This window comes from Pagrus major, chromosome 10 (assembly GCF_040436345.1).
Source record: "Pagrus major chromosome 10, Pma_NU_1.0".
NCBI lineage: Eukaryota > Metazoa > Chordata > Actinopteri > Spariformes > Sparidae > Pagrus > Pagrus major.
Genome location: NC_133224.1, coordinates 1,973,073 through 1,995,792, shown reverse-complemented (window position 1 = coordinate 1,995,792; position 22,720 = coordinate 1,973,073). Strand labels below are relative to the sequence as shown.

The 22,720-nt window shown below is 39.0% G+C and overlaps 1 protein-coding gene across 1 annotated transcript; it reads right to left on the bottom strand.

Annotated features, from left to right (window-relative positions):
* Window positions 1–5,903: 5,903 nt before the first annotated feature.
* Window positions 5,904–21,022, bottom strand: LOC141003193 (uncharacterized). The gene is made up of 16 exons (XM_073474478.1): window positions 21,014–21,022; window positions 19,843–19,918; window positions 18,834–19,175; window positions 15,686–15,973; window positions 15,461–15,583; window positions 15,069–15,160; window positions 13,895–13,978; window positions 13,509–13,583; window positions 13,157–13,261; window positions 12,905–12,949; window positions 12,412–12,534; window positions 9,899–10,003; window positions 8,384–8,431; window positions 7,437–7,550; window positions 7,081–7,188; window positions 5,904–6,927 (listed from the first exon to the last, which is right to left on the bottom strand). The coding sequence occupies exons 1-16, from the start codon at window positions 21,020–21,022 to the stop codon at window positions 6,844–6,846; spliced, it is 1,821 nt and encodes a 606-aa protein (XP_073330579.1). The 3' UTR covers window positions 5,904–6,843.
* Window positions 21,023–22,720: the final 1,698 nt, after the last annotated feature.

Sequence of the window (22,720 nt, the reverse complement as noted above, 5' to 3'; positions counted from 1 at the left end):
AGTCAGACATTGTCTATTCTGCTGTCCACAAGGTAAGACTGATGGGAATTCTAGCCTCCAGCAGCATCGTCCTCTTAATTTGACTGATTTCTCTTTCTCAGGCTTATTGAGCTCCATGTGTTTACTTGTGTTTACATGTGTTATATATACTGTTATATATACTTATAAAAGTAAATCTGGATATAGCCATTCATAAATATTCCCTTTAATGTTCCCAAACTGTGCGTTTGACTTCATTTGTCAACGCATTTTTAATCCACTGAATAATGTGTTACACAGCTTCAGTTTCCTCTACGATTAACATGATCTCATTTTCCAGAAAGTCAGTTTTTCTCTTTTGGTCTACGGATGTTCCTGACTAAACCCTCAAAATCACAAGACAGGTGCTGTCAATTTAAGTTGATTTGAGTGTTATAGATCACAGGTGTGTAATCTACAAATGGGATTCTCAGAACCAAGTCTTCTTATGCTCAGCACCTTTTAAAAATTGAAAACACACCATTGGAAATGATCTTGAGACTAAATTCAAGTATAACTCTAAGATCATTTTTACAAATGAGTGTACAGGTGTCATGGAGTGAAGTGATGTTTTGTACTTACGTTTTTGATTAGGTCATTACATCCATTCAATCAAAATGACCTGAAATATGGCTGACATCTCAGAGAAAAGCTGAGAAATAGAACATTGAGTTTATTATATTTATACCACAAATATCCTCTTTGTGTTTTCTGTCTCACAGGCCACCGACACCTGGTTGAAGAAGAGAGGAGAGACTGCTCTGTCATGTTAATGTCTGCAAGAGAAGAAGTAACAAATAATAATTGTAGATTTGTTGCAAAGTTGTATTTTTATATTTTCTTATTCGAGTATGATATGCATGAAAATATTTCCTCATTAAAATTATTAGAAAACATCATCACTTTAACAAAAACCTGGAATCCAATGTTTTTTTTTTACATAAATAAAGCTTTTCCATCTTACAGTGTTGCATTTTTGTTTTGTGTTTTTGTCTTTGACAAAACTTAAATAAATTTAATTAGATCAGGTCAGACAGAACAGTTTAAAGTAAACTTAACTTACATCAACATCATTTTTATTACAGTGTCACAGCTAAACCACACCACTCTAGCTGATCTGTCTGTTTACATGTGTGAAGACGCTGTTCATGAGAACAGACAGTCTGCTGCTCACACTGTGGTCAACCACCACATGATAAATTTACATTGGTTTGACCTGAAGCAACTGAAATAAGTTTATAGCCACACTGATACACTTATCGCAGTATGCACTTAGTATTATGTGCCTGACTGATGCACTGTCAGACTATACTAAATTATATTTTCTCTAGCTGTTAAATATGCACAGCCCTAACAAGCATCAGCATTAAGAGGTGGAGCCTGTGGTGTATTATTTGCCCTTTTTAATAAGTAGAACTAAAATGTTAAGCTGATGAGACCTCCTCTTTACTACTTTTCTAAAATATGTGTTTTCATAAAAAGATATGTGTTTTTTTTCGTATATTTCAAGTTTGGGGTCAACTTTGCTGGATTACACCTGCTATTAACAAGTCAGAATACATTTTGGTGTGATGGATGGCAAGATTTTCTCATGGCTCTTGAGAAGTCGTTAAATTGAATCTCTTTAGAGATCTCTTTAGTTTAGCTGCAATTTGTCTCCAAATCCGAGATCTACATTTTCTTTGTGGGATTTTTGCAGAAGTTAGGTCATGTATTAAATTCAGACAGTGTTTTTATGTCAACACTCTGACTTTCATTCACACATACCCCAAAATAGCAACATGCTGCCATGCAGGACACTTCAGGTGCAACCCTTGGGAGCAATTTAGGGTTTTGTGGTTTTTGTGTCAAGAACACTTCGTGAGGAGGAGCATAAACTGGACAGGAAGAGGAAGTACTCAGCTACATACTACATAGTTGTTTTTCAGTCTGATACTCAGTCAACAGGAAGACAGCATGGAGCTAACAGCTCTCCTCTACAGACTGTGTGAGTCTCAGGCTTTCTTCTTCTTGTTTCTAAGTTTTAATTCCTGTAAATCAAACCATCTATGTCTGATATTTAACTTTATTCCTGTTTTTATCCAGTGATGCTTGAATTTATTCTGCTGGGGACAAAAGTTCAGGACAGTTATACTCAGAAAAATGGTGAGTGAAAAATAGGAATTCTGAAAGATGCTCTTTAACATTTTGTTTTTTAGTATTATGGTTTCTATCTAAAGGACCAACACTGAATATAACCTTTTAAATCAGTGTATCTATGATGTAATATAGATTTCAATTTAATTTAATGTAATGAATTTATGGCCATGTTGCAAATGAATACCAAATATGTTTTACAAAAAATCCAAGTTTATTCTGCCACAATTCGAAGCCACACAGATTTAGATCTTGTTTAATCTGTTATAATAAGGACATAACCAAATTCCAGTTCTAATTGCTCTTTACATGCAGACACTATCATCTTTTTCTTGGTTTCAGATGCAGTTTTTCTCCGTATCAATCCAAACAGAATGCAGCACTTTGAATATGACCCTGTCTCATTTCATTGTGAGGGAAGTGACGGTTCAACTCAGTTAAGAGGAGTCAAGGGTTCAGAGGAATATAATCCAGCATGTAAAAATAAGAGGACATCAACAGGGTCTATCTGTACTCTCAGTAACATCTATGTAGCAGACAGTGGAGAATACTGGTGCGAAACTGAAGGAGGACAGAGAAGCAACAGTGTCAACATCACTGTCACTGGTATGTTTATTGTATTACTGAAACCCCTAAATACTGTTTCTTTTTTTGAATTTCTAACTACCTGAGGTCTCTCATCGTGTATGTGCAGTATGAAACTTAACAAAATTCAAAGTTCTCAGATCAACCAGACTGTAAATTCATGTCATTAACAGATTTTTCATGTAATGTAACTTGTCGATAATAAATTTTTAAGGCGGTGAAACTACCACTATCCCGAGGGACCCATGTTTAAATGAAAGGACAAATAATAGCAGAAATAACAAAAATTGTAATAAACCATTGTCTATGCTCCAGAGTAGCCTATTCCCAAGAAGAAACTTACCTACTCATACGCTCAACATTAATGCTTCTTCAGTCTGCATTTCCTAGGAATTCATGCAGGGTTCTGCTCAAATCTGTATTTTAAATGTTTCCACGGGGAAATCAAAAATTCTTCAATCATGATATTTTAGTGTTTAAACATGAAAAAAATCACCAATACACTACAGTACAGATGTATATGAATCTTTGTCTGGGATACCATTCTCTCTGTAAATATTTTGCAGCAAGCTATCACTGTTGACAAAAAATGTTGTACATAGTTGTAACAAGAGTAGCAGTTATAAATCCCCAGAAAATACTGTACTTGCGTTACCCTACATCAAGCAGCTTTTTGGCCTCTAAATAGCTTCTATTATTACTAACACACTTAAAAAATTCAATATTTACTTTTCGATTTAACAGTATTTAGTCTGATAAATGATGTAACTAGTTATATTTGGCTTTTGCTGACAGACACTAGTACATACACTTCAGAGAGTTGAGCTACCACACAGTGTTAAATCACTTGATGTTATTTGTGTGGTTGTGACTGAGTGGTAATTATACAATAACATTTACAAATCCTTTAATGCGCCAGTACTATATAATGATACAGTACTATACATATATAATTTGCAATGATTTTTGCCTTTTTTTCTCTTTTTTTAAAAAAATCATGTGAATGTAACCACCCAAACCTACATTATTCTTTGTTAATTCTCCCCCATTTACTAACCTAACTACAGGTTTGTGCATAAGACATAGGACTAACTTTTTTATTTTTAACATGTTGTCCAGCTGGCTCCGTGATCTTGGAGAGTCCTGCTCCTCCTGTGATTGAGGGAGACACTGTGTCTCTGCATTGCAGAAGCAAGACAATTATCCCTAACCTCCAAGCTTATTTCTACAAAGATGACCTCCTCATGGAGAACAGTTCTGCTGGAGAGATGGCCATTAACAGTGTTTCCAAGTCTGATGAAGGACTCTACAAGTGTAGCATCTCTGGCCTTGGAGAATCACCTGGAAGCTGGTTGGCTGTCAGAGGTAAACAATGCACTGTTTCAGATTAAAAAGCAGTGCACCAAAACAACATTCCTGTCATTGGTGTCTTTATGTTTCTATCAAAATCTTTATTTATGTTTCGAAGTGTTAGAAAAAAAAAAAAAAAAAAAAAAACAGACCAAAAGCTAAAAGAAGAGATGAAACTGATATTAATATTCCTGTCTAAGTCCCACGACAAGTATTAAGTAACAAGAAGTAAGACTGTATTTTATCAAATTTCAGAAAATGCCACAAATCTCTTGTTTTTCAGCTGGTTTTGTGATCCTTGAGAGTCCCATCCTGCCTGTAATGGAAGGCAACAATGTCACTCTGAGCTGTAGGAAGGAGAAGACTTCCTCGAACGTCACAGCTGATTTCTATAAAGATGGACTTGTCATTGGGACCAGTTCCACAGGAGAAATGATCATCTACAGTGTTTCCAAGTGTAATGAGGGACTCTACAAGTGCAGAATGTCTGGAGCTGGAGAATCACCAGAGAGCTGGTTGGCTGTCAGAGGTAAATCATTGCACTATTTAATATTGAAATAGCTAAAAATGGATTCAAATATACAATTTTAGCGTGCTTGCACCAAGGGTAGCGCAACTATTCATTGATCAGTTTTTATTGATTTTATATCTACTAATGGCTCTTTAATGCTGCCATGTTGTTACAGCAGATATATTCTTGTCTTTGCAGCTCTTCACAGAGAGACATGTCCTTTCTCGGATCACTCCGTCTATCTTCTCCTCCTCTTAAGGACTGTTTTCACAATTTTGATGGTCGCTCTGCTGCTGCTGCTGGTGGGACTGCTTCACTGTGGGAAAGTCAGAGTAACACACCAATAAGTCATACTCATATATGGAAGTTACTGACTGATAAATAACCGACACAGTATCTTGGAAGCTTGTTTGGTTATAATGATCCAACATCACACTTGTTTGCTTAGTGACCAAGCATCTTTTCTGACCTGGGAAATCTGGCAGGTCAGAACTATGCCATCACCAAGATTTATTACATTTCATTTTCATCTGTTTTTATTTCTACGATTTTTTAACTGTGGTGTAAAACGTCTCTGTGCTACGTGTTCAGTCTTGCAGTGGCTGTTTGACTTTCTCAGGCTCAGACAAGGTTTAAAAACCACAGAGGTACTGACTGATGCATTGACTATTTTTACAAAGCCACGTGTCAGTTCTCTCAGTCAGTAAATGTTGTTCTGGGTTCTGTTTTAGAGTCACAGATGCTGGTGATAATTTGAGCTCCTCAGACACAAACCACATGAGAAAATGTCTGTATATACAGTTTGTAGACAAGGCGTTCAGGAGACTCAGTGGACACAACAAATAGTTCATGGTTTGAGTAGCTTAAAGGGTCAGATGTGTCTTGAGTGTATATAAGGAAATGTAAAGTCAGCCTGTCTAAATATTCACATTAAACCATCTGCGGTGTTACTGCGTCAACAGTGTTTGTGTTTTTATCTGTCTGTCCTAAAATAGCAACAAACTGAAAAAATAAACTGAAATAATGAAATAAAAATATAACAGAAAGGTGAACGTAGTGAGAGACCAGAGACTTTAGAGACATAGAGAACTATACTAGTTTTATTTTTCAACTGTTTTCTTTGTAAAAGTTCAGTTTCACAATAAAATGTTGGGCATTAATAATGGAGGGTGGTTTCTCAGTAGGAAGTACACAAAGCCATGTTTTACAAAGAAAGTCAGCAAACTTCCAATAAAAGTCCAGGTAAGTTCTTATGAAGTCAGTGAATGTTTGTCTCAAAATAAGGACATAAGGATCCAAACAGGAACATTAATTCTTTCTTCAAATTTGCATTTTACAGTACCTGATTTTGTTAAAGAAGGACTTTATTAATACATAACACTGGTAGAGTAGCATAGCTTCAGTTTGTTCAATATCCACATATAGTTCAGGAGAGAATCAGGCAACATGTTATTGTGTGAACATTACATTCATCATGATTTCTGAATTTGAATCCTGGTGCACCATAAAATCCACTGATGTTCACTGACATTTATGATCATTCACTAAAAAGGAACAGCAGCCACACTTCCACTCAATTTTATTAAAATATCTTTCTTAGTATTAATAAAGTTCAGATTATACACAGAATCATATTTGTTTTGTTTGAACAGAAAATGTGTAAATAAAAAAGATGTGGTGGTCAACAAATCATCAAAGAACACAATATCACTCAGAGCAAATAGAAAATAAAAACATAACTGGAAGTTGACAATAAAAAACATCTTTACTGTTAAGAAGATCCAGAATACACTTGCTGTTACATAACTACCTTATATACGTTTGTGTTGTAAAATAAAGTTTAATGTTAATATTCAGTTTGTTGACTTTATTTTATCCTTTATAACAACTGAATATTTTTAATATATCACAAGAGAAAAATGTAATAATGTTTGATTCAATGTTAATAACAAAGGTTACTCTTTGTTGTTTCCAGATGAGAAAGTGATGTGATGTCATGTTTACTGCATTACAGGCACAACATGTGTTTTCACAGGAACATCTGAGTCCTGCTGTTCCAGATGTTTAATGTTTTCAGTTTGCTGGATTTCAGCTGTTTCCCCTCAGAGTGAATCTTTGTGTTTATGGATGGTTCATTTCTCTGATGGCTCTGATCTCTAAAAGAGGAGACGGTCGGAGTTCATATGGAGAAAAGAGGGAAGGTAAATAATGCTGTGACATCTGGGCTAATTATTATCTTTCAGTTAATATGAATAGTTATATTGAATGTTTCCAGGACAGCTGATGAGGGAGACCTGCACTTTGTCTTCAGAGCTACGGTACCTGACCTGTAACACAGATATACAAGCTGAATTATTATTATTGTTATTATTATCTCCTTAAGTTTACTTTCATTTCAAATGGAACATATCAACAGTAGTGAAAGAAAGGAGAAAGAAAAGGATAACTTTAACAACATCAGTTGAGAAATCAGAACTCACGGTGAAAAGTTGTCCAGCCTTGAGGCTGAATGAGTCCTTAAATGTGCGTTTGATGGGTTCACTGTCTTTAACCTGTATTAGTAAGTCCCAGCCTCCCAGTTGTTGGTCCTGCAGGAGGGAAATTCATTGCCGGATGGAGGAAGAGAAAGAAAGACGAGAGAACAAATGAATATGACCGGGTGTTAAATCTCTTGTGTTTGTAAATGATTACATTTCACTCTTCACGTGAAAATGAGAACATGGATTCATGTTGGTTTGGTTTGAACACGTGAAATATTCCTGATACACTTGGTTACAATATTGTTTCATCGTATATAAAACTCATGAATTGTTTATCCACACATGAACAACGTTACCTCAGTGGATTTGTTTATGAGTTGGATATATTTGGAATGTGGGTCGAACTTAACGCCAACTGCAGGTTCTCTGGTTGAGCTCTGGCTGCTGCTGTCCTGTTCCTCAGACTCTCTCTGGGAGACAACACACACAGATCAGTCATTAAAGATGAATCAACTCATTTCGATATGTTGCTCATATCCCTGTGTGTGTGGTTGTGTGTGTGTGTGTGTGTGTGTGTGTGTGTGTGTGTGTGTGTGTGTGTGTGGTTGTGTGTGGTTGTGTGTGTGTGTGTGGGATCATTCACAGGTGAACAGGCTCACTGTTAACAGGTGATAGGATCACGTTGGGTATGAAAGGAGCAGCCTAGAAAGGCTCAGTCATTCACAATAAAGGCTGGAGCGAGGTTTGAAAGCCTCTTGAAGACAAAATTCAGAATGCAGAAACTCCAGTTCTCAGCAGACCACAAACTTCATCATTCATATTTGTAGTAGAATAGTAGAATTATTATTCAAAAACAAGACTTCATTTTTTCACTCAAGACTGTCAAAGAATTAGACTTATAGAGTGCTGATAAGAACTGACAGTGGTCCATTGTCTGTGTGTGTGTGTGAACTTGTTTCTTAAGCCTGCTTGGTAAAAAATTAAGTCTCTGATTTTTACTGAACAGGTTTATAAATTCAGATTCTCTCTGCTGCTTTGATAAATGAGTTCAGAGCTGCACAAGTTCACTGTTAATGAATCTGATGAAGAAAATACATTAACAACCAGCAGAGAGTCAGTCTGTCTGTCTGTCTGTCTGACTGTCTGTCTGTCTCAGCATTGATCTCAGTCACAGTCTAGTTATAAAAGGCACTGAGGGATCTTTTTGTAAAAGTAATGAATAAACTACAATAATTGACCTTTTGTTATTTTTCTATGAGGACACATCAGAGTGTGTTATTGTATTTAAATCATGAACACTTACCCAAGATAACCAAGAATGTTTGGTTAGTGCAGCTTCTGATGTCTCCACCTGTGAGAGAAGATAAAGTGAGACATGAGAACAACATTAAAGCAGTTAATGACAGTTAATCTAAGTACAACAAGTATCTTTGTATAGCTGCTAGCAGATTTCCAACATGTTATATCTATTTTTTTATTTTTCTTACCATATACTCATGTTGGATTTTATTCTATTTTATTTTAATCATCTGATTTTATTGACCTCATTGTCTCCTGACATGTTTTAATCCTGGTTCAACTATGTACAGCACTTTGTAACACTGTTTAGAAGTGCTTAAAGATTTTTTTATTATTATTTCATTAAATGAGAGTCGGACTATTGTTGATTTTGGATTTTAAGTATAAATGAGAAACTCAACTGCTCCCGTGGTTGAAAGTTTCACAGTTTGACCAGTAAAACTGATGGAAGGAAATCTAGTTTGTCTCGTGTTTTCACTCTGCTGAATCTCTGATTTACTACATGAGGAAACCACAGAATGAATAAGTTGTTCTTCTACATGACAGCTTACCAGAAAGGAGGAAGACTGGACTGGAACAGACTGACCTGGGACAGACTGGCCTGGTACAGACTGGACTGGAACAGACTGGACTGGACCAGACTGGCCTAGGACAGACTGGCCTGGTACAGACTGGCCTGGGACAGACTTGCCTAGGACAGACTGGCCTGGTACAGACTGGCCTGGGACAGACTTGCCTAGGACAGACTGGCCTGGTACAGACTGGCCTGGGACAGACTTGCCTAGGACAGACTGGCCTGGTACAGACTGGCCTGGTACAGACTGGACTGGAACAGACTGGACTGGACCAGACTGGCCTAGGACAGACTGGCCTGGTACAGACTGGCCTGGGACAGACTTGCCTAGGACAGACTGGCCTGGTACAGACTGGCCTGGGACAGACTTGCCTAGGACAGACTGGCCTGGTACAGACTGGCCTAGGACAGACTGGCCTGGTACAGACTGGCCTAGGACAGACTGGCCTATCACAGACTGGCCTGGAACAGACTGGCCTAGGACAGACTGTACTGGAACAGACTGGCCTTGGAAAGACTGGCCTGGGACAGACTGGACCGGGACAAACTGGACTGGGACAGACTGGCCCGGGACAGACTGGACTTGGACAGAATGGACTGGGATAGACTTGACTGGGACAGACTGGCCTGGGACAGACTGGCCTGGACCAGACTGGACTGGACCAGACTGGCCTAGGACGGACTGGCCTGGGACAGAACCAAAGAACCTGTATTCAGTGTGGTATTCTCAGGGTGAAAGTCCCAGAGTGGTGTTGTTGCATTGTCAGGGGTATACAGCTGCCCCGGTCACATTAATAATACATTAACATTAACATATTTAATCTCAAAGCTTCTCTGTGGAGTTTTAGACCTTTAGTAGCACCATGAGCTCACACAGGCTACATGCTCTACTGGACTCTGTGGGTATAGCACTCCTCTAACCAATACAAAGGTCAAAGGATGAACCTCCTTGTTGCTGGACTCTGGTTCCTCCATCAGGGTCTTCAGGTTGGTCTCCACCCCCTGAATCACGTCCTGCAGCTGCTGCACTTCAACTTGTTTTTCATCAAACTGGAAGTAAAGAAAAGATAAGAGTCCATTTCAGTTTGTATGTCTACGTTAAGCTGCTGCAGACAGAAAAACATTTCAATTACTGCTCGGGCTCCATTTTTGTGGAGATGGGTGTGGTCGAGGTGCGGCTGCAGGAGAGCCAGAGGTGGTGAGGGCTCAGGAGAGCAGCACCAGGTGAGCGATTGACAGAGCTGGCACCTGATCAGTAATCAATGTCTCGCCTTTATATGCAGTAGCGAGCTGGACCTCAGATGGAGGAGATGCTGGGGAGAGGCCACGTTCGGTTCCTCCTGACCGTAGTGTTGTACCTGACTGGGTTTAACAATAAAAAGGGCTTAAACCCAGATCCGTGTGTGTGTGTGGTCTCTGAGAGGACTCGCGGTAGCTGGGAAAAGGCTACAATTTTATTGGCCCAACTGCAACGACCAGAGCAACACAGACACTGTCCTCCCAACAACAACATGAATCCTTCAGATAGTGTCACAGAACAACATGAACATTTAAGTGGCAAAGCATCAATAGTAACCATGATTTTCAGTTGTTTGTAACAGATTTGGAAGACACAGATGAATAATATCATCCTGCTGAGGTGCATGTGTCAGTCTAGAGGGCTCAACAGCTGTGATGTAATGATCCTGAGTCACTCCTCAAGTCAGAGGCTGCCGATCAGGGATGTGCACATGATTATAGAGGGGCAGGGGCTCAAAGTCAGAAAAGGACAGTATGTGCGCGCGCCAAATTTTTTTTCAGGCCTTAGTAACACAATATGTAGATTAATGTAAAATTAATAAACAGAGTACTTATAGAAAGCTAACTACTTAGCTGTGTATCCTGTGTAGCTGTGAGTGATATGCAATTGCAATTTAGTAGTATTCATGCAACTACAACTACTACTAGTACTACTACTACTAAAGCAACCCTACAGTAAGCCAGCATATAAAATGGTACAGTATCATTGCTGCTTGGTCACACACACACACACACACACACACACACACACACACACACACACACACACACACACACACACACACACACACACACACACACACACACACACACACACACAGCTAATGTAGCCTGAGACCTAGCTGGACAATAAGCTAGATCAATTTCCCGACTTCCTGAAACCAAGTCATGACTTCCGAACTGCTAGGCTACGACTAATATGATATTTTTTCCAAGGTTGCACATTAACACAGCTTGCATAACCAAAAGAAAATCATGGGAGGTCAAGTGCAAACTCGAACTACTACTACTTTGACTGCTACTGTGAATGTCAGCAGGAACAGCAATGTTTACAACAGCAAAGTCACAATAAACTCAATATGTGGAAGTTTAAGATTTGTGGCAAGATAAACAGCCTGCACAGACAGCTGTCAGATTAGATTATTCTTAACTCTCATTAACAAGCAGTTAGCTTAACAAGCACAAATGGGCACTTTTCTGAAATATGACTCATATTTAAGCACATTGAATAAGTGGAAGGCGACTTGTTAGCCCCCACAAGGAAGTTATGTTAATGGATTTATAACTCACAAAGGTTCAAGTCGCTCCACTGTCACATCTCATCTATGTGCGTGGTGGAGTTCTCTCTCTCTCTCTCTCTCTCTCGCCCCTCTGTGAGAGACAGAGCTGAGCCGCAGCGGCTTTAGGCTCAACACACACACGACACCGTATTACAAGGAAATGCGTACGGTAGATAAACGTGGCGTTTTTATACTGCCGTTTTTTTTACATCCCTATGCACAACACACAAAAAGGGCACTTTTTAATACGAGGCAAAAAGGGCAGGGGCTCAAGCACCCCTTGGGCCCTATGTGTGCATGTGCCTGCTGCAGATTCATCACATATATCTGTGAACTGAAGCTTTTCTTACAGGGAACAGCAGCTGCAGACACACTGTGACAATCAATGCTAACAATCTGTAGATCACAACAGGCTGATTGCTCCATAATTAGTCTATTTAACTCATCCACTGGTTGTACACTGGTAACTGACATTGTTTAGTTGCATTTTTTTGTGTCATAAACAGAGAAATTCAGCTTAGCATCAGAGTGACTTTACATCTGGAAACAGATGTTTTCACATGTCTGCTCTCAGTGCAACATTTAAGACTCAGTCTGAGTCAAAGCACCAAAAACTCTCTTCATGTTGCTGCATTTGAATGAAACCACCTGCTTGAGTCTCTCCACTGAGTGCAGACATGAAAATACAGCCTCTACAGTCACACTGCAGTCGCTGCAACTTCCTCTATTTGTCTGGAAAAGGACTCAAACCAGTCTGGTCTCAAGACCTTTTTTACTTGACCTGTTTGTGGAAGTGACTTGGACTCAGACAGAAAAGTGAGAACAAACAAGTCGGAGGCTGGAAACAAATGTTTCAAAGGAAAAGATAAAAACAGAAACCTCTTTGGTTTTGGTGTCTAATTCCATCTCTTCAGTCTCCAGCAGCTTCTTCAGTGTCTTCACTTCATTTTCAGCTTCCATCTTCTTCTTCTTCTTCTTCTTCTTCTTCTTCTGCTCTTCCTCCTTTTTGGAATCATATTTAAAAATGTGACTGAACAAACAGCACTATGACTCATGTGGTGAAAAAACTGAAGCCTCTGATTTTTACTGAACAGGTTTATAAATTCAGATTCTCTCTGCTGCTTTGATAAATGAGTTCAGAGCTACATTAACAACCAGCAGAGAGTCAGTCTGACTGTCTGTCTGTCTGTCTGTCTGACTGTCTGTCTGTCTGTCTGTCTGTCTCAGCATTGATCTCAGTCACAGTCTAGTTATAAAAGGCACTGAGGGATCTTTTTTAAAAAGTAATGAATAAACTACAATAAGGCTGTTTGTTATTTTTCTATGAGGACACATCAGAGTGTGTTATTGTATTTAAATCATGAGCACTTACCCAAGAGAACCAGTGGTTGGCTATTGCAGCTTCTGCTGTCTCCACCTGTGAGAGAAGATAAAGTGAGACATGAGAACAACATTAAAGCTGATGAATAATTATACAACATGACAGTTAATCTAAGTACAACAAGTATCTTTGTATACAGTCGGCTACATGGTATATGCTTCATGTTACTGAGTAGAAGTAAATAAGATGACTTGAATTGTCAGTCAGAATAAAACAGATGCAGATGAAGATGAAGACATGAACCTCTGTGTTCTTCTTCTCCAGACGTTCCTTCAGTCTCTGCAGGTTCTTCTCCTTCCTCTGCTTCTCTTCATGGAGCTGCTGCAGATCAGCTTGTTTCTTTTGAAGCTGGAGGGACAGAGAGAAGGTTCAGAGACACAATGACAGACATGTTCACTTATGAACATTTTGACTTTAAATCTGTGACAGAAAAATAACATGTGTCTGGATTCAGCCTGCTGAGCCTCATGTGGACATTTAGTTTGTGACTGACCTGCCAGACTGCTGGAGCATTGACCTCTCTACACTATTAAACACATAAAGATGTGACTTTAAACTGAAATCACAATCTTAAATGATGAAAGTGAAGATGAACCTCAGTCTTCTTGGTCTCCAGCTCCTCTTTCAGGAGCTTCAGTATTTTCTCAGCTGCCTCCCTCCTCTGCTGCTCCTGGAGAGAGATGAACAGAGACGAGACCAACACATTTTATTATGGAAGGTAAGTGATGATACCACAAAGTGACACAGCTTTGTCTCTCCTGTGCTTTTCCTCCTGGAGCTGAGTGAAGAGACAGTGTTTCATTAGGACAAGCAAGGAAACACAACAGCAGTGACAAACGGACAACTTTGTCGAGTGACACACTCATGTTTATCAGAGACAGCAGATAAAAACACTCAGTGATGAAAACCTTCATGTTCTAATCTGAGACAGATTTGAAGGAGGAGGAAAATGAATGTTCTGTGAAGAATACAAATCCAAACCCCTCTGGTCTTCTTCTGCTGCTCCTCCTCCAGGGCCTGAACTTTGTTCTCAGCTTCCTCCCTCCTCTGCTGCTCCTCCTTTAACTTGGACAGAGAAGAACAGATAAAAATGAATAACAAGAGAATAAAGTTGTTTTTTTTTTGTTTTCTTAAAAAAGGCTTCTTATGAACACTTACACATTTCAAACATGCAATATCTGTTTTTTATTATTCTGTTTTACTTTAGTATTATTTTAATGATGTTATTGGCCTCATTGTCTCCTGACATTTTTTAATCCTGGTTCAACCATGTACAGCACTTTGTACCTGGTTTACGAGTGCCGTTTAAAAAATATTATTATTAAAATTATATTATTATTATCATTTTATAAGGTGATAGTCAGATATTTTTGTTGATTTTGGATTTTGGGTAGAAATGAGAAACTCAACTGTTCCTGTGTTTGAAGTTTCACAGCTTGACCAGTAAAACTCATGTGATGAAAATGAGTTTGTCTCGTTTTTTTACTAAATATGCATGTGCATAGCTGGCCAATCAGAGCCTGGCTACTGACTACATGTGTTAGTGTACATGAGGCCATGAAGACTGATAACTATCATCCTTTTTAAACAAGTTTAACCACTGATTTCATTTCTCCTATGATGGAGAGGTAGAGATATTTGGAAGTTGAATTGTTTGTTAGTTTGAGAGAGTCTGCAGTGGTTCATACTGGTTACAGGAAACACATTCTTTCATTTCAAGTCCTAGTTTTGTCTTCAGCCATTTCAAGACCCTTGATACCAAAAGCTGGTTACTGTCAAATAAAAGAGAATTAGAATTTCAAATTCTCCAGGTAACATTTCTTACATCTGTTTTCCCTTGCTTTTCTGTCTTATCTCTTTTTTGTTGCTATTATTTAATCTCCACATTTACTTCTATCCTAATCCCTCTGTCTGCCTGAAGTGTGCCTCCTTTAAAAGGGAAACAAGGCTCTGTATTAAAATATGACCAAATATACTGAATGTCTGATTGTCCCAACATCAATTAAAGTTTGCGCTGTCATAGTTGCTGCAGATCCTGTTTCTCGATGTAAAGATATTGTATCCCCCTTGCTTATAACGGTGTTTTTCTGACTCTTTTCTGATGCTTTTTATTTACTCACATTTGTTCTTTTTTTTTGCCTTTTTCTTACAATACCTTCATTGGCTTCCTTTCCTCTGTCGTGAGTGGCTCACACTCTTGGTTCTTCTCTACTTCATCAGTTTCATCCCTGTGTCTTCTCTTGGTGTCTGAGCACAAATAAAGTCAGTGAGATTAAAGCATAAAAGACATTTACTTGACTTGGGAATGAACCGCAGCAAATGAGGCAGTCAGTCTAAAATCATGTTATAAAGAAAAGACTCATGGCAATTTGACTGATTGAATTAAAAGTATTCAAACCACCATTAATCAACATTATAACCAGTGCAATATGGATATTTTGTTCAAAAGAAAGATCATTTACACAATAACACAAATCACATCACTTTTCCACATAAAACTTGTGTAGCTTGACATTGACAAATAAGAGCAGTTAACTTGTGACTTACTGATGTTGTTTTGCCTCCACACAAAAAAGACAAGAATCAGAATAACCAGGATGCAAACAGCCAAAATAACAACCAAACCAACTGTGGTAGAAGAAGAACTGGACTGAACCTCAAAGAAATCATCTGAAATGATGAAACACAGAAAAACATGGCAGTTAAAGAAAACTAGTCTTCAGATATATGAAACTAAAACAGTGATCACATCATAGAAGTAATAATGTTTACCTGAAATAAAGGTGAGTGTCTCTCTGGTCTGGTTGATGTGGTTCTGTTGGACTCTACAGGTGAAGCTGTTGCTGTGTCTCCTCTCCACAGTCACTCTGCTGCTGACAGTATAGAGGTCATCAGGACCTCTGACTGTCTCTGTAGGTCCAGCAGAGAGGAGGTTTCCCTCAGCGTCCAGCCAGAACACCTCAGGTTCTGGATACCAGCCTGTAGACTCACACTGTAGAACCACTGCTCCTTTGTTTCTATCAATCTCTGATAGACTGATGACCAGTGAGGAAGCAGCGCCTGATGAGGGGTAAAGGTACAATTAAAACAGCTAAAAGCTACTAATTGAACGTGGTAAAACATGTAATCACAGTAAAATTACCTTAAAAATGATTTTCTTTAGGCCACTCAGTCTCTTGGACTTTCAGTTCACTGTTTCACATCAGCAGATCAGTCCTTTACATGTAACACCAGCTCTTATTGGACCAACAAACAGTTCATCCCTGACCTGATCATGGTGCTGCATGAAGTCAAAGGGCTCACGAATGTAACCGGATGGTTTTATGTTTATATATATTTCATTTCTCTTCTGTGTCCCTCAGTCTTTGCAGCAGGCAAGACGATCGCAGCAGGTGTGTGGCACGCCCCTTACCGGCACCTGTAGTGTAGCCGCGTCATTGGCCGCTAATGCGGACCTGTTTATATATCCCCGCTGTTTGTTTAGTCGCTCTCTCTCCTCTGCCGAAGCAAGTGCTGGCCGGTGTGTGGCTCTGGTGGTTCGTGGTATGTGCCGTGTGTTCGTTCTCCAGGTATGTAGCACAGTCTCATCATGATGGGAAGATGTTATAAGGTGCCGTGTTGACAGTCCTCTGTTGTAGGTTGGCGTGTCGAGCTGAGATGCCGTGTGTGTGTGTCCCTTCCGGTTAGCCGCTGCTACCATCATAGCTGCTAGCGGCAAGACTATCAATGTGAGCAGGCTACAGCTAACCACGCAGGTAACCAGAGCCTCAAGCTTAGTGCTAGTTGTCTGCTAGTGTTTATGTGTTATTCCTAACAGCTGGCTCTGTTTCTTTTAAAGCTTGCCTGGCGTTAGGCTGCCATTTGCCCTGCCTTGCCTCTAGCCTCCTTTTCTTTCCTTTTTGTTTGTTCGCCTCGCTCATTCAGGCCGATAATAAATAGCCGCTTTGCGCTCTCTCTCTTCGTCGTTTAGACGCTCTTAATGTAATGTGTTGTGGTTCAAGGTGGTCAGCCCCAATCAGACTCTTGGTGGGGGGGTTAGTACAGCAGTTATAGTGGAGGACCTGCCAAATTTAAGCATGTTTTCTTTTTCTTTCGTTTTGATTTGAGTTTGCGTCCCATTTGTATATAGATGTTGTTTGGTTTCGTTTTGCTTATTTGAGTGTGCAGTGACCTCTGCTACAGCTAAGCTATTGAAATTGCCTTTCTTCCTAACTGAACCACCGTGGGTTACTGTGTTGGCTGAACATAATATTCTTTGGAAATAAAAAGAATTATATAATTGTTGTTTTAGAGAAAACAGAACTTAATAAAGAAATTATTTTATTGTGAGTAATAAATAAAATCTGTTAAATGATCTTACATCATGCCTGTATTCATTTTGTGTACCTACCTGTGCATGGGTTGTGTTTTTGGGAAACCCTCTGAGAAGTTAAAGTTAAAAGAGTGTACTCTTTAGGTGCAAGTCCTAAGGTGGCGTTGTTGGTGTTACATAGATTCTCTAGATCTGTCACTCGCAGTTCAACTGAGATTGCCACACATATTTTACTTATTTACCCAATAGAAATGTAAAAACAGTTTACATCTTAATGTAACCATGGATTACTGCATATAAGATCATGTTAAGAACAATTAAACTGAGCTGTTATTATCAAAAGCATTCAACCTGTGGCATTAAATTAGTCTCAGAACCAGACACATGAATACCAGGTGCATGCATGTGATACAAGTGCACAGAACAGTATCTGTGAGCGTTCCTCACGAGCAAGCATTTCTGCTGCATGTCTGTCAGGAGCGTGAGCTCGACCCTTCCTGTGCATGCATGACTGCTTAACAGTCACCTGTGCTTCATCGTCTATGCTCGCTTGTCAAGTTGACATTTGAGACTTTGGAGGGCGCAGAAGGAATCAACAACGACTGATATCTTTCATTTGACTGGTCAGTATGAATGTTGACCATCTCTTGATTGGCTGTTTGATTTTACCTGACACAGTGGAAGGTGATTTTTCTCTCCTGAGAGAACAACATCACCTTGCAGAAGTTTGCCACAGGCCTCATATTATTGAAGTCTGCTAAAACTAGCTAGCTAACCCTTGTTAGTCTCAACAGGCTCTGTGACCGAAACTACACACAAAACGTCAAGGGTAGGTTGACCAGACATTGTTTGTCTCGTCCTCAGCATTGTCAGATTTATGACCATGTGTTCGGCTCTTAAACGTTCAGCGAACAGTGATGCTGATTCACACACCTGCATAAACACTAATGATCATAATGCAGCCAGTTTGCCAATTTACTGAGCAACAACACTGTCCCACCCCCCACATCAACAGCTTCCCTTTACTGCAGCTGAATTTTTGCTTCAATTTGTCTGAATGTGTTTTTTAACTGTATTTGCATTTATAAAATTGGAATTCATTAATGGAAATGTCTGCAGTCAGTTATGGCAATGTTCTTTATAAATCCTGAATCAAGTTGGAAATGTGCTAATGGGAGCTAAACCAGGACATCTTAAAGCACATTTTTGTAATATAATGTTAGCTTTTCTTTGTAGTTAAATGGAGTTATTGATGGGGTAAAGGATTGGGAGATGGGGCCACCAGCCAAGGACTACATACCTATCCTTATGGTAAGACAAGTGCTGCTGTTTAAATAGCAATGTGTAGGTGTAGGTGGACCTGGCCTTTAAAGGGAACAGGAGATGACACACTGACTGGTTTAATTAATATGCGTCCAAAACACCCATGATTAATTAGGACAAAATACGACTCCTTTGTACCTTGTGTCTCATTATATGTCCAGATTATGCTCTGTTTAACTAGCAAAAGGGAGTTGGACATGCTCTGAATGCACTTGCACCATGTGTCTTTAGCACATGCGCTATAGCTATAGATTTAATTACCGCACACAATGTGTGTCTACTTACCAACAACAAGCTCAACGACAGATCCTGTGTCCAGTTTTGGGATGTAGCATTTGTATCTTCCTGCATCAGAAGGTTTCACTTCGGACAGTTTCAGTGAAACGTTTCCGTGCTTCAGTTCATCGATGGACACTGATGTTCGTCCTTTGTATGATGGATGTTGGATACGCAGGAGGTCCTGACCGGCACGCCTCATGTGGACAAATCTAGGATTTAGGTCAGATCTTGTCCACTCCAACGTCATGGCAACAACATCCACTTCAGGTTCCAGGTGACAGGGCAGAATGATGTCATCGCCAACTTTTGCTACTATTGGCTGAGATGGAGCAATTAACTGAGACTGACCTGGAAAGAAACAAATATGGTTATTCTGTCAGGAAAGGTTAAATTCTCCACCACTGTACTGTGCTCATAGCAGCAGAGCCTCAATCTAAAACAAGTTGAGTGTAAATGAAGGACATTGAACAGAAACCTTAAAGAGATTATTAGAGTTTTTCAACTTTCCATCATCACCAGGTCAAAACTGGTCCAGTAGTTTACTTTATGTAAAAAATGATGGCATTCCTATGAGCCTCAGCAGTACTTTATTCGTAATTAGCAGTGTTAGCATGCTTACATGCAAACTGAGATTATTACCATTGTAAACATGAGAAAGATACATTGAGAAAGATAATGTGTTTTATGAGCGTTCGAAACATGTAAACTATTCTAGTAGTATTAACCTGAGAATGAGCATAATATCTCCTCTAGAACCAAGTGTTCAATTAGCATTAACTTACAGAGGCCTCATCATCTCCGATGGCGCTTTATACGCCCACAGTCAACTCAACTGGTGACATTATTCTCGCCTTCAGAGGAAAAGTGTTTGAATATTTAAAGTACCAAAGCCCAAAAAGTCATTACATTACTTTCACCTACTATTTAGTATATTGATATATATATGATTTGTTAGTGTTCAATTAAACTAATGTAAATTAAACTGTTACATTGAGTGTGCGTTTGTGTGTGTTACCTGTACAAGAGTGTGCTAGGAGAAGATGGAAGAACAAAACACTGAGGGGTCTGAGTGGAGACTGAAGTCCATTTCCCTGAGTAAAAAAAACAATACAACATAGACTAGTTAGACATTGCTTGGAAGAAAATTGCAGATGAACTAGTCCGTAGCAAAGTAAATTAAATTGTCAAAAGTCAAATTGTTATTCTGAGCAAAGAGGGGCTGAATGTTTCTGAAGGGGCAGTGCATGGAGCTCCACACAATCAGAAGATCAATACATCAAGCTGAGTTCACTGAGAGTTAGAAAAGCAGCAGGCACAGATACAGAATTTGCAAAATAAACAACACGAGACTCCAATCACCAAAAGAAGGCTGTCTTGTAGCATCTCAGAGGGCGAGGAGCAGTTTCTAAACCACTTGGATGAAAACGAGGACAAACACTTTGAGAAATACCAGAATTTCACAGTGGATGATGGAAAACGTTGTATTTACTGATGAGTCCAGGTTATAGATTTCTTTCAGCAACAGAAGGGCGTATGTAAAGAGCTGAGCAGGAGACAGCATGATACCACAGTGTTGCAAAGCCACAGTGAAACATGGTGGTGGGAATATTCAAGTTTGGGACTGTTTTTGGACTCCTGCACAGAACTGACTCCACCCTGACCGAGGTGAAGCACCACTCCATTCAGAGACATGCTCCACCCTCTGGTTTGATCTTTGTGGAGAAGGATTCGTACTGCTGCATGATAATGAGCCCAAACCCACCTCAAAACTTTGACAGAACAACTTGTAGACCTTGAGTGCATGCTGTCATTAAAGCAAAATGAAGATATACCAAATACTAAGATATTCTGAAATTCATGGACATAGAAGTTAAAAGTAACTTGATCTCAGACATTTTGACCATATCATATATACACATTATATATATATATTCATATATACTTTATATAAACTACTACAACTGCAGAAACACCTTCACTGACTATAAATAATGACACCAACATGTACTGCAGTTTAACTTTCACTTTTGACAACACAGATGTCATGCAGTGTTACAGAGTATTACTACAGACCCCTCAACTCTGAATGAAGACTGGTAAAGAAATCTGTAAAGTAATATAGTGTTGTAGAATATTACATATTTGAAAGCTGATAAAATAGCCAAAACATAAAGACGACGACGTACCTGCTGCATGATGTCGGTTACTTTATCAGACTGCACAGCCCAAGTCTGTAAATCATTGACAGGCTGTGACTTTATCACACTCTTATCAACGGCCAACCACTCCTGCATTACATGTGTTTTATTTTTTCAGATTTTTTTTTGTGGAACAAGATTCACTATCCAAACAACATTATTAAAAAAGCTTTCATGTTTGGCAAAATTATTAGTTTATATTTAAAATGTGCACCAAATGTAATGTCATTATTACAAAAATGTAATTTAAGACTAAAGCTGACGAAAGCTTATGTTCTAACATAATAATAAAAAAAAATAAGACCAACTGAATTATAAACACTGTATGAGACTTTACATGAAAAAAAAAATGCAGATTGACTAGTCCGTAGCAAAGTAAATGAAATTGTCAAAAGTCAAATTGTTATTCTGAGCAAAGAGGGGCTGAAGGTTTCTAAAGGTGCAGTGCATTGAACTCTAAAACTGGATTTTTAGAAACTTGATCAGTTGTATCTTAAACGTGACCCCAAGTGACCACACAATCAGAAGATCAATACATCAACCTGGGTTCACTGAGAGTTAGAAAAGCGTCTTTGTCACAGATACAGAATTTGCTAAATAAACAACACAAAAGATCAGCAAAAGATGGCTGTCTTGTAGTGTCTCAGAGGACGGGGAGCAGTTTCTAAACCACTTCTCAGGATGGAAACAAGGACAAACACTTAGGAAGGGCTTAGGGATACCAGAATTTCACAGTTGATGATGGAAGACGTCATATTTACTAATGAATCCAGGTTATAGATTTTAGAAGGGTGTATGCAAATAGCTGAGCAGGAGAGAGAATGATACCACAGTGTTGCAAAGCCACAGTGAAACATGGTGGATGTTCCCAAAGAAACTTCCAGCTTCTTTTTTTCATTGTATTATTAATAATCAACAACAAAACATCAGGTGGTCCTGAGGGCCAAAACACAACAACATTTCACTACACAAAACATCATTTAACAAATCATTTAGACTGTCAGGACCACTGTATATGAGTCTTTTCAGTTTTTCTATTATCCTGCTTTGTACAGCGTATTTTCCCTGTGTGCATGTGAAGCATTAGTGCAAAGTGCATGACTGAAATAAGAGCCATTTAGTTTGACATGATTCATTCCTTCATTCATTCATTCATCAAATCAACTCTTGCCTTTGTTTTTTATTGTGGTGGTCTAGACAGTTATTGTTTACACTCCTCCATTCAGATTTTCCCAACAGTAGTTTTGATGACACACCTCTCTTGTTCTCTGTTCAATTCTTTGATTCATCATGCTCTACAAGGACATCTTCTGGCCAGAAGTTGTCATAGCAGTTCCATTATGAATTTAATACATGAAGGATCATTATGCATTACCTATAGTTACATAAGGTTTAGTGACTAACCCTGACTGTCTTTTAAAATGTTACCATAAGCAGAGTTTTACAGTTTGTTTTACTTGTAATTGAGTATTTATTTTACATTAAAGGACTACTACTGTTTCCTCACTTAATCTGACTGGATAGTTGTACTGAATACTTCCGTCATCACTGGGAGAATTTATGTTTGCAAAATTGCTTTCTGGGATTCTTGCAGAAGTGAAGTTACAGGATGCTTTTACACAGTGGTTTTGTCCAAAGCACTTTACAATCAGACTTCACTCACACAACAATGGCAGCAAGCTGCCGTGCACAGCG